Genomic DNA, 13,002 nt, shown 5'->3' with positions numbered 1-13,002 from the left:
GGTCATAGAAAACACCCTCTTCCAACAACACAAGAGAAGACTCTACACATGGACATCACCAGATGGGCAATACTGAAATCAGATTGATTATAGTCTTTGCAGCCAAAGATGGAGAAGCTGTATACAGTCAGCAAAAACAAGACTGGGAGCTGACTATGGCTCAGATCGTGAACTCCGTATTGCCAAATTCAACTTAAATTGAAGAAAGTAGGGAAAACCACTAGACCATTCAGGTATGACCTGAATCAAATCCCTTATGATTATATGGTGGAAGTGACAAATAGATTAAAGGGATTAGATCTGATTGAGTGCCTGAAGATCTATGGACGGAGGCTTGTGACATTGTACAGGAGGCAGTGATCAAGACCATTCCCAAGAAAAAAGAAATGCAAAAAGGCAAAATGGTTGCCTGAGGAGGCCTTACAAATAGCTGTGAAAAGAAGAGAAGCGAAAGACAAAGGAGAAAAGGAAAGAGATACCCATTTGAATGCAGAGTTCCAAAGAATAGCAAGGAGAGATAAGAAAGCCTTCCTCAGCGATCAATGCAAAGAAATAGAGGAAAGCAATAGAATGGGAAAGACTACAGATCTTTTCAAGAAAATTAGAGATAGCAAGGGAAAATTTCATACAAAGATGGGCACAATAAAGGACAGAAATGGTATGGACCTAACAGAAGCAGAAGATATTAAGAAGAGATGGCAAGAATACAGAAGAACTATACAAAAAAGATCTTCATGACCCAGATAATCACAATGGTGCGATCACTCACCTAGAGCCAGACATCCTGGAATGTGAAGTCAAGTGGGCCTTAGGAAGCATCACTATGAACAAAGCTAGTGAGCTATTGAGCTATTTCAGATCCTAAAAGATGATACTGTGAAAGTGCAGCACTCAATATGCCAGCAAATTTGGAAAACTCAGCAGTGGCCACAGGACTGGAAAAGGTCACTTTCCATTCCAATCCCAAAGAAAGGCAATGCCAAGGAATGCTCAAACTACTGCACAACTGCACTCATTTCACACACTAGCAATGTAATCCTCATAAATATCCAAGCTAGGCTTCAACACTACATCAACAGTGAAGTTCCAGATGTTCATGCTGGATTTAGAAAAGGCAGAAGATCAGAGATCAAGTTGCCAACACCCGCTGGGTCATCGAAAAAGTGAGAGACTTCCAGAAAAACATCTATTTCTGCTTTATTGACTATGTCAAAGCCTTTGACTGAGTGTATCACAACAAACTGTGGAAAGTTGTTAAAGAGATGGAAATACCAGACCACCTGACCTGCCTCTTGAGAAATCTGTAGGCAGGTCAGGAAGCAACAGTTAGAACTAGACATGGAACAACAGACAGGTTCCAAATAGGAAAAGGAGTACGTCAAGGCTGCATATTGTCACCGTGCTTACTTAACTTATATGCAGAGTCCATCATGTGAAATGCTAGACTGGATGAAGCACAAACTGGAATCAAGATTGCTGGGAGAAATATCAATAATCTCAGATATGCAGATGACACCACACTTATGGCAGAAAGTAAAGAAGAACTAAAGAGCCTCTTGATGAAAGTGAAAGATGAGAGTGCAAAAGTTGGCTTAAAGCTCAACATTCAGAAAACTATGATCATAACATCTGGCCCCATCACTTCATGGGAAGTAGATGGGGAAACAGTGAGAGACTTTATTATTGGAGGCCCCCAAATCACTGCAGATGGTGACTGCAGCCATGAAATTAAAAGATGCTTGCTCCTTGGAAGAAAAGTTATGACCAAACTAGACAGCATATTAAAAAGCAGAGATATTACTTTGCCAACAAAGGTCCATCTAGTCAAGGCTATGGTGTTTCCAGTGTCATGTGTGGATGTGAGAGTTGGACTGTAAAGAAAGCTGAGCGCAGAATTGATGCTTTTGAACTGTGGTGTTGGAGAAGACTCTTGAGAGTGCCTTGGACTGCAAGGAGATCCAACCAGTACATTCTGAAGGAGATCAGTCCTTAATATTCATTGGAAGGACTGATGCTGAAGCTGAAACTGCAGTACTTTGGCCACCTGATGCAAAGAACTGACTCATTTGAAAAGAGCCTGATACTGGAAAAGATTGAAGGCAGGAGAAGGGGATGACAGAGGATGAGATGGTTGGATGGCATCACCAACTCATCAGATACGAGTTTGAATAAACTCTGGGAGTTAGTGATGGACACGGAGGCCTGGCGTGCTACATACAGTCCATGAGGTTGCTAAGAGTTGGACTCGACTGAGTGACTAAATTGAACTGAACTGAGCAAATTCTAGATGAGATCAGTGAAGCAGGTTTCAATTTGCTCTCTCCCTTCGAAGTCACCTTCAAATGAGGATGGTGACTGGTGGAAAAGTGGCAGTCTACATCATCTTCTGACAGCATTTAGTTACTAAAAAGTGCTATGGTCACAGTTCCAATACTCTATCCATTTGCACCTCTCATATCAGAGCCTTATTTTAACCTGAGTGTCCCCAGTCTTCCAGCCAGGGTCCTTGGGGATCAGGACGCTGGGAGGGAGGTTCTGGGAGGAGGTCTCTTCTGAGCACTTCGTTTGCCAGCTGTAAGACCCCCAAAGCTGGGAGCTACAGGCTTCCCAGGAAGGTCACGCCCTGTGGCGTTACACACGAGTTCCTTTTTGGGCACTGACCGGGCCATGCTACAGTGCTTGCTTACATTTCTGGGTCAGTGGGAGCTGGAGCAGCATAAGGGACGAGGACCCACCGCCCTGCACAGCATGTTTCTCAAAGGACAATTTTGCACAGCATGTTTCTCAAAGGACAATTGTGTTTAAGAAAGAAGAACACCTTTTACAAGAGTCTTGGGCTTTTTGATAAGTATGGCTGTTAGGGACTTACTTTATTTCTCTTTATGTATCTATCTCGGGGAGATAGATACATAAGGTACATAGAGGTAGATTTGTTTCTTCATCTTGTGCCAGAAAATATACTTCTTGCTTTGTTTGAAAATATATTAGGTACAAATATGTTCATGTATACATACTAGATACAATGTGTATAATATTTATAACATATCGGCTATAATGTATCTAATGTATAGTATATAGATGTGATAGTATGGTATATATAGTATATATAAATATATAGATGTGATGGATAGATAAATAGGTAGATAGGCAGATAGACATCGATATATATGCATAAACACATTCTGGAAAGAAAAGCTGTGCTGGTGCCTAGTGTGGATCTTCCTGTTGGTTGTGTCCCATCTTGCACACCCAGCGGGCAGACTCCAGCAGCAGAGGGATCTTGTAGAATTTTAATAGACGTCCGAGAGCAGAGCTGGGTTGTGCTCTTGGGGTGGGGGGTGCTGGCAGCACTGAGAGAAGGGGGCTCTGAGCTGGCAGCTCAGTGGGGCGGGGTGTTTGCCCTCCGTCTGCCACAGGGAGTCTCTTCCATGGGGATGGGCAGTGCCCTCTCACAGCTCCAAGAGGACACAAGTCACACGATGCAAGTAGTTACCATGGAAACACTAACTAGGTCTCCTCTGCTGCGCACCGCATCCTATAATCAGGGCTACATGTGCGGTGCTGAGAGGAGTGACCGGGAGATGCCGCCCAATGGTGAGAGGCAGGAAGAGACCTTGGAAAAGCCGGTCCCCTCCTCATGTCACAGGCTGCTGAGAGCAGGAAGGGAGCGCTGTGGAGACTGGAAGGACCTGAACTGGGCAGTGGTGTTTCCTTAGGGGCTCAGGTGGACCCGCACTGAGCACTGTCAAGTCAGCCAGAAAGCTGACTCAGCGGAGGATGTAGCTTATCTGCACGTGTCCTGCCGTCTTTGCAGGCTGAGTGCCCACATCCTGCAATGCCGTCCTTGGGGGGGCCGTGCCTGTGGGGGGCCCTGTGATGTAGGTGAGGCAGGTCCGGGCCCACCCAGCCTGGAGCCAGAACTGCTGGTAGAGAAATCCAGATGGGGGCAGGGGAGGGTCGCCAGGTAAAAGGCACAGCACTCTGGGAGAACAGCCTTTGGCATTTCCTCCCCGCTCCCCCCTGTGCCCCAGGGCACCGTTCATCCCTCCGTCCTTCTTTCTCCTGCCCCCTCAGCGTGGGAACCCGCAGACCGCTGTCCCCACATGCGTGCATTTTCCCCACAAAACCACCTCCTCGGATCTGGCAGCCAGAAACAGTCTTACAAAAGCAAACACTCTCAGCTGATGACAAGACCTCGTTTTACACATTCACTCACCACTGAGGCCTCAGGAAATTTTACCTTATTATCATAAACATCGATGAGAAAGTATCACATTTTCCTGGATGCCAGAGTTCCTTTGTATTAGCAAGTCTTCTAAACCTTCTGCTGGACCTACCGGTTTGATAGTTTTTGTGCTATTGATTGTGTTCAGCTGCTTTAGTCGTATCTAACTCTTTGCGACCCTAGGGACCATAGCCCACCAGGCTCCTCTGTCCATGGGATTCTCCAGGCAAGAATACTGGAGTGGGTTGCCATACCCTCCTCTGGGTGCTCTTCCTGACTCAGCGATCAAATTTGCATCTGCTTGTATCTCCTGCATTGCAGGCAGATTCTTTACCCACTGAGCCACCTGGGAAGCCCCTAGGTGCTATTGATTAATTCACTTTTTTAAAATAGTTAGGGTAGGAGTCAGCTAACCATGGCTGTTGGGCCAAATCTGCCCGGCCCCTGGCTTGGTGTTGTAAATAAAGTTTTATTGAAACACTCCTTTACAGATCAACACAGATGCCTTTGTCCTTCCGAAGTAGAGCTGAGTAGTTGGATAGAGACCTCATGGCCCTTAAAGACTGAAATACTCACCATCAGAATTAGATGATAAGGTGGTTTTCAGTCTGTTGGTACCTGACAGGAACTTGAGGGCTGAATCTGGCTTCCAGTTCAGGGAACGTGGCAAACACATGCTTGTTGAGGGGCAGCCCAGCCCGCCTGCAGCCCATGACAGCTGCAGCCTGCTGGGGGTCCCGGTGTCTACATATTCCGTCTCTGATGTGGGTGAACCAGCCCACTCCGGCATTGGCCAGTCATATGGCCTAGAAGAGCCTTTCATTGCTTCTAGGTTCACAGCGAAATACAGTCCGTTCCTTCTCAAGAGTGACCCTGGGAACAGCTTGCAAATCAGTGGCCGACTTGGAGCCCTTTGCAAACACCCTGTAATCCTTTGGCCTCCTCGCCTTTTGGCCTGGCATCAGCATCCGTGTGGGTTCTGGTTGGGTGCTCCCTCCCGCGGCCCAGCACTGAGAGTCCAGTCACACTTGACAGAGGGCCCATAGGACCCATCATCAGGCTCACTGTGGTGGTGGTGGGGTAGCTCAGGACCCTTTATTTAAAGAAACGTGAGATGTGGACGCAGATGTGAAGGCATGTGACTGTCACGGGTCCTGTTTTTCAAAATTAGCTTTCTCACTAATTTCATTAAATCAGGCTCCACTTCAGAGGGAAAACCGGCTGTCGAAGAATGAATTTCACACAGTCCTTAGCTCAGGGTTTTGATGTGAATTTGGGATGGAAACCGTTGTAGGCGGATACGCCCTTTGATGAAAAGAAGAGCCAGCCATCTCCTTTTCATCTTATCCTTCCATCCTTACCCAACGTTTCAGGGTGCCCACAGCACACCCCGCCCAAGGCTGTGAGCCTTCGGACGGGTTGCTGTGGCAACCCCGTGTCTCAGGGCAGGCAGGTGGGGGCAGGAGGTGCTGGCTGGACCACGGGGTTTCCAGGATGGGGCTCTTGAGCCTTGAGGACTCGGGGGGTAATTGGGGATTTGCTCTCCCACCATGCGAGTGGGCTAGGGAGTGGGGAGTGGCTGAAGGGAGGAGGCACCCCCAGGTGGGTCCCAGATCCTAAAGGGCATGTTATATCTGACCTTGATTTTCTTTTCTCCCTTAAATATGAAAAGCTGTGTGCTGGTGTGTCCGTCTGTCCTAAGCCCTGTCAGTTTCCTGGTCCTGCAGACCCTGACTCGCCTGTTTTTTCTCTTTGTGTCAGAGGTGCTCCTGGACCCCTGTCGGACTTGGTGCCCGGCGTCTACGTGCCAGGCGGTGTGCCAACTCCAGGAGATGGGGCTGCACACCCCCCAGCTGGTCCAGTGCAAAGCCTGTGACACGGAGTTCTGTTCTGCCTGCAAAGCCAGCTGGCACCCTGGCCAGGGTTGCCCGGAGACCATGCCCATCACCTTCCTTCCCGGGGAGACCAGGTACCTTCCAGTGTGTCTTTCCTGGTCACCTTGTACTAATGAATGAAACAGAACCTGTTAAACTGGTGTACACCTCACAGTGGAAGAGTCTCGAGCTTAGGAAGACCCCAAGGGTATAATCGTTTGTTGTTGGTGGTGGTTTAGTCACTGTGTCTGACTCTTTTGTGACCCCATGGACTGTATTCCGCCAGGCTCCTCTGTCCATGGGATTTCCCAGGCAAGAATCCTGGAGTAGGTTGCCATTTCCTTTTTCAGGGGATCTTCCCGACCCAGGGATCAAACCTGCGTCTTCTGCATTGCAGGTGGTCTCCTGTCTTGCAGGCAGATGCTTTACTGTTGCGCCACCAGGGAAACCTGTGTAATTGTTTGGAAGCTCACCGGTCCTCAGATAACCATGTAAAGTGATGACATATTTAACCCTTACAGTCATTATGATGCTCGTGGAAGGTCCTGCAGTCAGAATGTATTCAAAATGCCAGAATTGGCTCTCAATTTCAGTGAATCTCTACTCATAAATTCTTTAGGTTTTGCACAATCTGCTCAGTTCTGTGGAGAATCACGTTCCCCTTGGTAAATGCAATGAGTTCATAACGATATAGCAAATTCACCCCATGATCGGTGAATTTGAACCACTTCTTCAGATGACTCTGCATTTTCAGCTGACATAAAATTTAACAGCATGGGCTGGGCGTCCTTCTACAGTTAAACCTAGAAAGATACCTAGGTTGTCATTTTGTGAGCAGCATAGAACCCTCGCTGCCACTTACTGGGCACTTCACCCAGGCTTGCCCTGCCCAGTGCCCTTCATGCATAATCCCGTCTGCCATACTCACACCAACCAGAAGCTGGGGCTCAGAGAGGTTGCCACCCAGCCCATGTGCAGAAGAGCTGCACTTGAACTTGGGCTTCAGTCCGTCTATGCTCACCCCTGTGGCCTGCCCAGACCTCTCAGGAAAACAATTTTGTACAGACACCAAATAGATCTAAGTAAATGATTAGCATGTGTGTGTTTTTAACATTTCTTTCCTTGATAATAACAAAGAGCATACTATGTATTATCAACCTTTTGTAAAGTATATGAATATATGAATAAAGATATAAAATTAGACCTCCCTTCTAAGCCTCTGCCCTGTTTTCTTTGGTTTGTCTGTACACATCTAAATTTAGATCTGTGCTGACCTTGCTCATTTTTTCCCCCCATAGTTGCTGATTCAGTTTTTTCTTTTTTTTTTGGTGATTATTTTCCAGAGTTTGAGATTCTTTGGTTTTGACTTATTTCACTTAATAACAAGTGACTTCATAACAACCCACTCCAGTATCCTTGTTTGGGAAATCCCCTGGACAGAGGGGCCTGGTGGGTGACAGTCCCTGGGGTCTTAGAGGGTCAGACACGACTGAGCACACACACAACCTCAGCCCCTCAGCTACTTGAGCTCATGATTCCGGGGTGGCCCCTGCTGGCAGGTCACCCCGGAGCCTCCGAGCACAGCCTGACAGGGTCTCTTCTGCTTCAGCTCTGCTTTCAAGCTGGACGAGGACGACGCACCAATCAAGCGCTGCCCCAAGTGCAAGGTCTACATCGAGCGGGACGAAGGCTGTGCCCAGATGATGTGTAAGAACTGCAAACACGCCTTCTGCTGGTACTGCCTCGAGTCCCTGGATGTGAGTACCAGTTGGGTGGTGGGGTGCTTCGTGGGGCAGGCTGAGCAGGAGGCATGGCCCAGCCACTGCACGGCGACTAAGGGGGCGCTCCTGGGCCATGGAAGTCATGCCGTCAGGTGCTTATTCTGTGCCTGTGAAAATACAAGCTCATGAGATGCAGTGGTGTCAGAAGACGGGAGTTGGTGCAGGAGCTCCAAGAGGGCAGGGTGGGCTTCAGCCTGGGTTTTCAGGGAGTGGGTAGATCTCAGCATCTTAGGTTTCTGCCTGTGGGGCTGTCTTAGCTCAGGCTTGAAACCGAATCATCCCCACCACCAGGGAGCTTAAACTGGTTGCTGATCTCTTGCTTGTGGGGGCTGGATGTCTGAGAGCCGGCGGGCTTGGGTTCAGGACCCTCTTCCTGGTGTGCAGGCGGCCACCTTCTTCCCGTGGCCTCACCTGGCAGAGAGAGGACCCTCTGGACCCTTTCCTATTCCTCTAAGGACACGAATTCCATCAAGGGGGCTGCAGCTCATGACCTCATCTGAACCTGATCACCTCCCAGAGGCCCTGCTTCCAAATCCCATCACACTGGACATTAGGGCTTCCGCATAGGAGTTTTGGATAGGGGGGAACACAAGCAGTCCATCGCAGGGACCATTCCTGGAAGAGCAAGGATGAGAGGGCCACGGATGCCAGGGACAGAGCAGTTGCTTCAGTGACAGTCGTGTCGCCTGCAGGGCCGAGGAACATATGGATCCTCTGCCATCTGGCCTCATACGGCCTCTTCTCCCAGATGTACCTTGTGCTGTCTGTCTCACAGGGAGATCCTGCCAGGGGTGCCAGGCCCACCCCATCTCAAGTCCCTGCCTTTTCTGGAGTTCCCAGGCCTAAGGCAGACCATACTTCTTTCCAGCTTCCTGTTCACTTTCTCATCTGTATTGGGAGTGGGCATCTTGCCAACATGATGACATTATGACTCCAATTTTATAAGAGTTTATTTGTACATCTGTTTCTACAGTGTGTTAGTGGCTTAGTCACGTCCGACTCTTTGTGACCACATGGACTATGGCTTCTGGAGAATGGGATTCTCCATGCCAGAATACTGGAGTGGGTTTCCATTCCCTTCTCCAGGGGATCTTCCTGACCCAGGGATCAAACTCCAGTCTCCCGCATTGCAGGCAGATCCTTTACCGTCTGAGCCACCTATGATCAAACAGAACTAATCATCTATTAAAATCGTTATAGTTGGTGACAGTCAAAGCCTATTGAGTCATATGTCATAAAGGGATGGCTTTATATTTATCTGTCCTTTGCAGCAAAGGTGTGTCCTGGATGGATCCAGCCCACCCCATAATAGTATTAAGATTTAATTAGAATAAAAGGAGGTCAGAACGGCCCCATGTTTACTTAATGGGAGCTCACCTGTCTGACAGCTGCTCCTTCTCATCCCGACCACCTGCAGTCAGAGCACCGTGTTTGGGTGAGTCTCCTGTTGAGAGGTTATCGCAAGTGATTCAGCTTTATACATACTTGCAGAGAAGGGTCAACTCAGGCCGCACAGGTGAAGGAAAAAGCATTCTTAACAGTGTGCAAAGTGGCAGAACTTTGAAAGCTTGCCTGTCCCAAGATGGACAGGTCTAGAGACTGTCGAGAAGAAAATTAGTGTCTGTTTGAGATGGACGCTTGAATAAGCTAACAGGTCTGTAATTCAAAGGCCACCTATAAAAATATTACACAGATTGCTTCTTTCTGTTTTTTTCTTTCGAAAAGCCTGTTGTCCCTTTGTTAACTTAAAATCACTAAATGTATAGGAGATCTTTGTGTAACTGAACAAATCTGGGGAGTATATTGCCGTCTTTCTGTCTTGGAGGTTTCCTTTTCCTTTCCTAAGCAAGTTGAATAAATCACTTTGGCAAGGTTAATTTTCTTTAACTTAAAACCAATAATAGGTTTGTTCACTGACTTTGTGCAATGGGAAGGGGATATTTAGAATGATATCTGAAGCATTACCAAGTCCGTATGGTCTTCAAAGTCTATATGTATATGGTTTCTCTATGTATCACGTTTATATATATATACATACATACATACATATACATATACATACATACACACATACATACATATACATATACATATATATATATATGTATATGGGGCTTCCCTAATGTCTCAGTTGTGGAGAATCTGCCTGCAATGCAGAACTGGGTTTGATCCCTGGGTCAGGAAGATCCTCTGGGGAAGGGAATGGATACCCATTCCAGTATTCTTCCCTGGAGAATTCCATGGACAGAGGAGCCTGAAATGCTTCCAGTCCATGGGGTTGCAAAAAGCCAGAAATGACTTAGCGACTAACACTTTTCAGTCTATACACAGTCTTTCTGTATATCGGAAAGATCCCCTGGAGGAAGACATGGCAACCAACTCCAGTATTCTGGCCTGGAGAATCCTATGGACAAAGGAGCCTGTCGGGCTACAGTCCATGGCATTGCAAAGAGTCAGACACGACTGAAGCGACTTAGCACATAGTCTTCTATAATCCTATATATCATACATAGTCTCTCTATATTATATAAATATATATAATTTTACACTTCAGTGTATTTTTTTTTGAAAACTGATCATTAATTTATATTATATTATCTATTCTCTGTCCCGCAATTTCCCATTCCTTATCAACTTTTCCTAAAAGGGAAAGGAAGTGAAACACTGGTTTTAACTACATGTTATCAAACTTCCCAGTGGATTCTGGGGGGAAGTATTAGACGTGGACAGACACAGAGCCTGACTTCCAGAGAGACCATAGCTTTGCTGTGACCTCTCCTGCGACCTTGACATCCCTTTGACCTATCTCCTTTGAGCCCAAGGTTGTTCTCTCTCTGCTCTGGTCTCTGGAGAGACACCCTGTCTGTACGTCCGTGTGTCTGTCTGACTCAGTTCTAAAGCACACTTCCTGTCAGCAAGAGACCCCATTGTTTCCAGGCTCCAAGGGACCAAGGCAGCAATTTCCTCCTTGAAAGCCGGCATCCTTGGGGCCAGGAGTGTCCTGTTTTTCTCTGTAGATGAGCAGTTGCTGCCTAGTGACCCTGTGGCCACAGAAAGCAGACCCTGAAGGACAGGGAGTCTGCTCTGGGACGGTCAATCAAGGACAGTAGCCATGACTCAAAGTAAGTGTCTGAACCAGGTCTGGAAGCAACAGCGTGTCTGGAGTGGAGACAGAGCTGGTAGGTCTTCCATCTCTCCCGGGGAATTTTCCTTCCCCGCACCAGCTCCTGAGCACCCCTGCACCTCACGGAGTTAGCCCTCATCTTCTGGCGCTGCCTTCCATCTTGGTCCTCAACCGCCCACCCAGCTGGGCCCGGCCCCCAGTCCTCACAGGGGAGGCCCTGGACCGTACCCGCTCATCTGCTGCACTGCTGGCCCCACAGTCACTACTTACAATCAGGGGGGACCCACTCACTCTCTTTCTTTTGGGGTGAGTGAATAGTTACTACGTATGAAGTGATGGTCATATGCAGCCTCTGTGCCTTGCTCTGCATACCTGTTACTTCATCCAGCCATCCCCAACCTTTTTGGCTCTAGGGACCAGTTCCATGCACTGTGGTGGGAGGGTGGATGGTTTGGGGATGATTCAAGGGCATTATATTTGTCATGCATCTTATGGTTATTGCATCAGCTCCCCCGTAGATCATCAGGCATCAGATTCCGGCGTGAGAGGTATTTCCTGTTTTTAAGAAGCCCATGAAGGTTAGGGATCTTTTCCCAAAGCCCCGAAGGAGTGAGGAACAGACCCAGCATCCATTCTCCAGTCTTTCAGACTCCAAACCCCACCACGTGGGTTAGACCAGCCTCCGTCAGGCAGACCCGACTCAGAGTGGGACAGGAAGTCTCAGGCCTTCTGTGGTGGGGCTGCTCTGAGTTCATTCATTCGTCTCTGAGCATCTGGCCGCCCGAGCTCTGTAGCCAGCTCCATTGTTTCTGTGTCCACCCAGGAGCTTGGTGTGGCTCCTCTGAACAATGTGAAGGAAACGTTCATGCTCACCGTCCACCTGGGTTCCTGGCAGGCTCTGCGGTGGTTATTCCCCAGGCCTTCATTCAGGAACTTAAGGTCACAATGAAATCACTGTTACATTGTGAAAGCATCTTCCAGCGCTTTTGTCAGGGGGAAAACTTTCGTTTTGTTCAGGAAATGTGCCGTGAGTGTCAGCAGCTCTGCTCTGCATGAAGAGGGGCACTGCCAAGTTGAGGCCAGCAGAGTCTGTGACCCCGAGGAGCTGGTGACCCCGCAATCAAGAAGCCCCTGGTAGCACTAGGTCCCTGTGGGCGGAGCCACAAGCCGGTGCGTGTGGGGTCTCCGGCAGCCCCTCCAGGGGTGGGGTTGGTCCCTGGGTCCAGGGGCGTCAACGGTGTGGGCATAGCTGATGGAGAGTTCACTGACCAGGCAGAGGGCAGAGTGTGGGAGGCGGGCCACCTCCAAAGAACAGGATGTGGTGAGGAAGCTGTGAGCTGTTCGTGGCCTGGGCCTGGCCGAGGTGCGGGCCATGACTGGGGTCTCTGGGCCGAGATGGAGGTTGACCTCCATCACAGGGGCTCATAGCCCCCAAGCACTGGTCCACGGCAGGTTGATGACAGCCACGTGGGGCATCTGGACCCCGAGTCAGGAGCTGCAGTCCCAAAGGCTCCCAGTGACTGTAACGAGTAACAGGGTTTGTGCAGCTTTGCTGGAGGAGATCCCTGCAGACTTCATAGCTGGGCGAGATAGCACAGTTAGCCTTGTGTTTCAGAAGACAAATCCAGAGAGTATCTGTGAGCCTCCGGAGCAAGACTTTGTGAAGAGCAGCCTGGCAAAATGAGACCCTGGATGAAAAGTTAACCTCCATGGTATGTGAGTGAAAGAACATAGAATGAGGAGTTCAAGGAAGAGAGAGTGCCCAGTGGACACAAGTCATCAGAAACGGCTTTGAGAAGACATCCCCAGCCGGCTGAGCTGTGTGTTCATCTCTGCCCGTGTTCTCCTGGACAGCTGAGGGGCTGGTACTGGGGGGTGAAGTGAGAGGTGGCAGGCTGGGACCGCCCACCTCCCTGGAAGGCAGCTCACTACCACCCCCCAAAACCAGAATTTCCTGCTGTTCCAGGACCCAGTCAGGCTCCAGGAGGCTGACCTGTG

At 48.8% G+C, this 13,002-nt stretch overlaps 1 protein-coding gene across 5 annotated transcripts in view; it reads left to right on the top strand.

Moving 5' to 3' along the window:
- The window catches only part of RNF144A (ring finger protein 144A), a 128,781-nt gene that overhangs the window by 102,936 nt on the left and 12,843 nt on the right, over positions 1 to 13,002 (top strand). For all 5 annotated transcript variants that reach the window (XM_027556152.1, XM_027556149.1, XM_027556151.1 and 2 more), the window contains 2 exons: positions 5,987 to 6,194; positions 7,709 to 7,856. In XM_027556152.1, the coding sequence (XP_027411953.1) occupies positions 5,987 to 6,194; positions 7,709 to 7,856 (356 nt within the window). The remainder of the gene's footprint in view (positions 1 to 5,986; positions 6,195 to 7,708; positions 7,857 to 13,002) is intronic.

Source organism: Bos indicus x Bos taurus, chromosome 11 (assembly GCF_003369695.1).
Source record: "Bos indicus x Bos taurus breed Angus x Brahman F1 hybrid chromosome 11, Bos_hybrid_MaternalHap_v2.0, whole genome shotgun sequence".
Taxonomy (NCBI): domain Eukaryota; kingdom Metazoa; phylum Chordata; class Mammalia; order Artiodactyla; family Bovidae; genus Bos; species Bos indicus x Bos taurus.
Note: the sequence above shows the minus strand (reverse complement) of the source record. Positions and strands in the feature narration are given on the sequence as shown.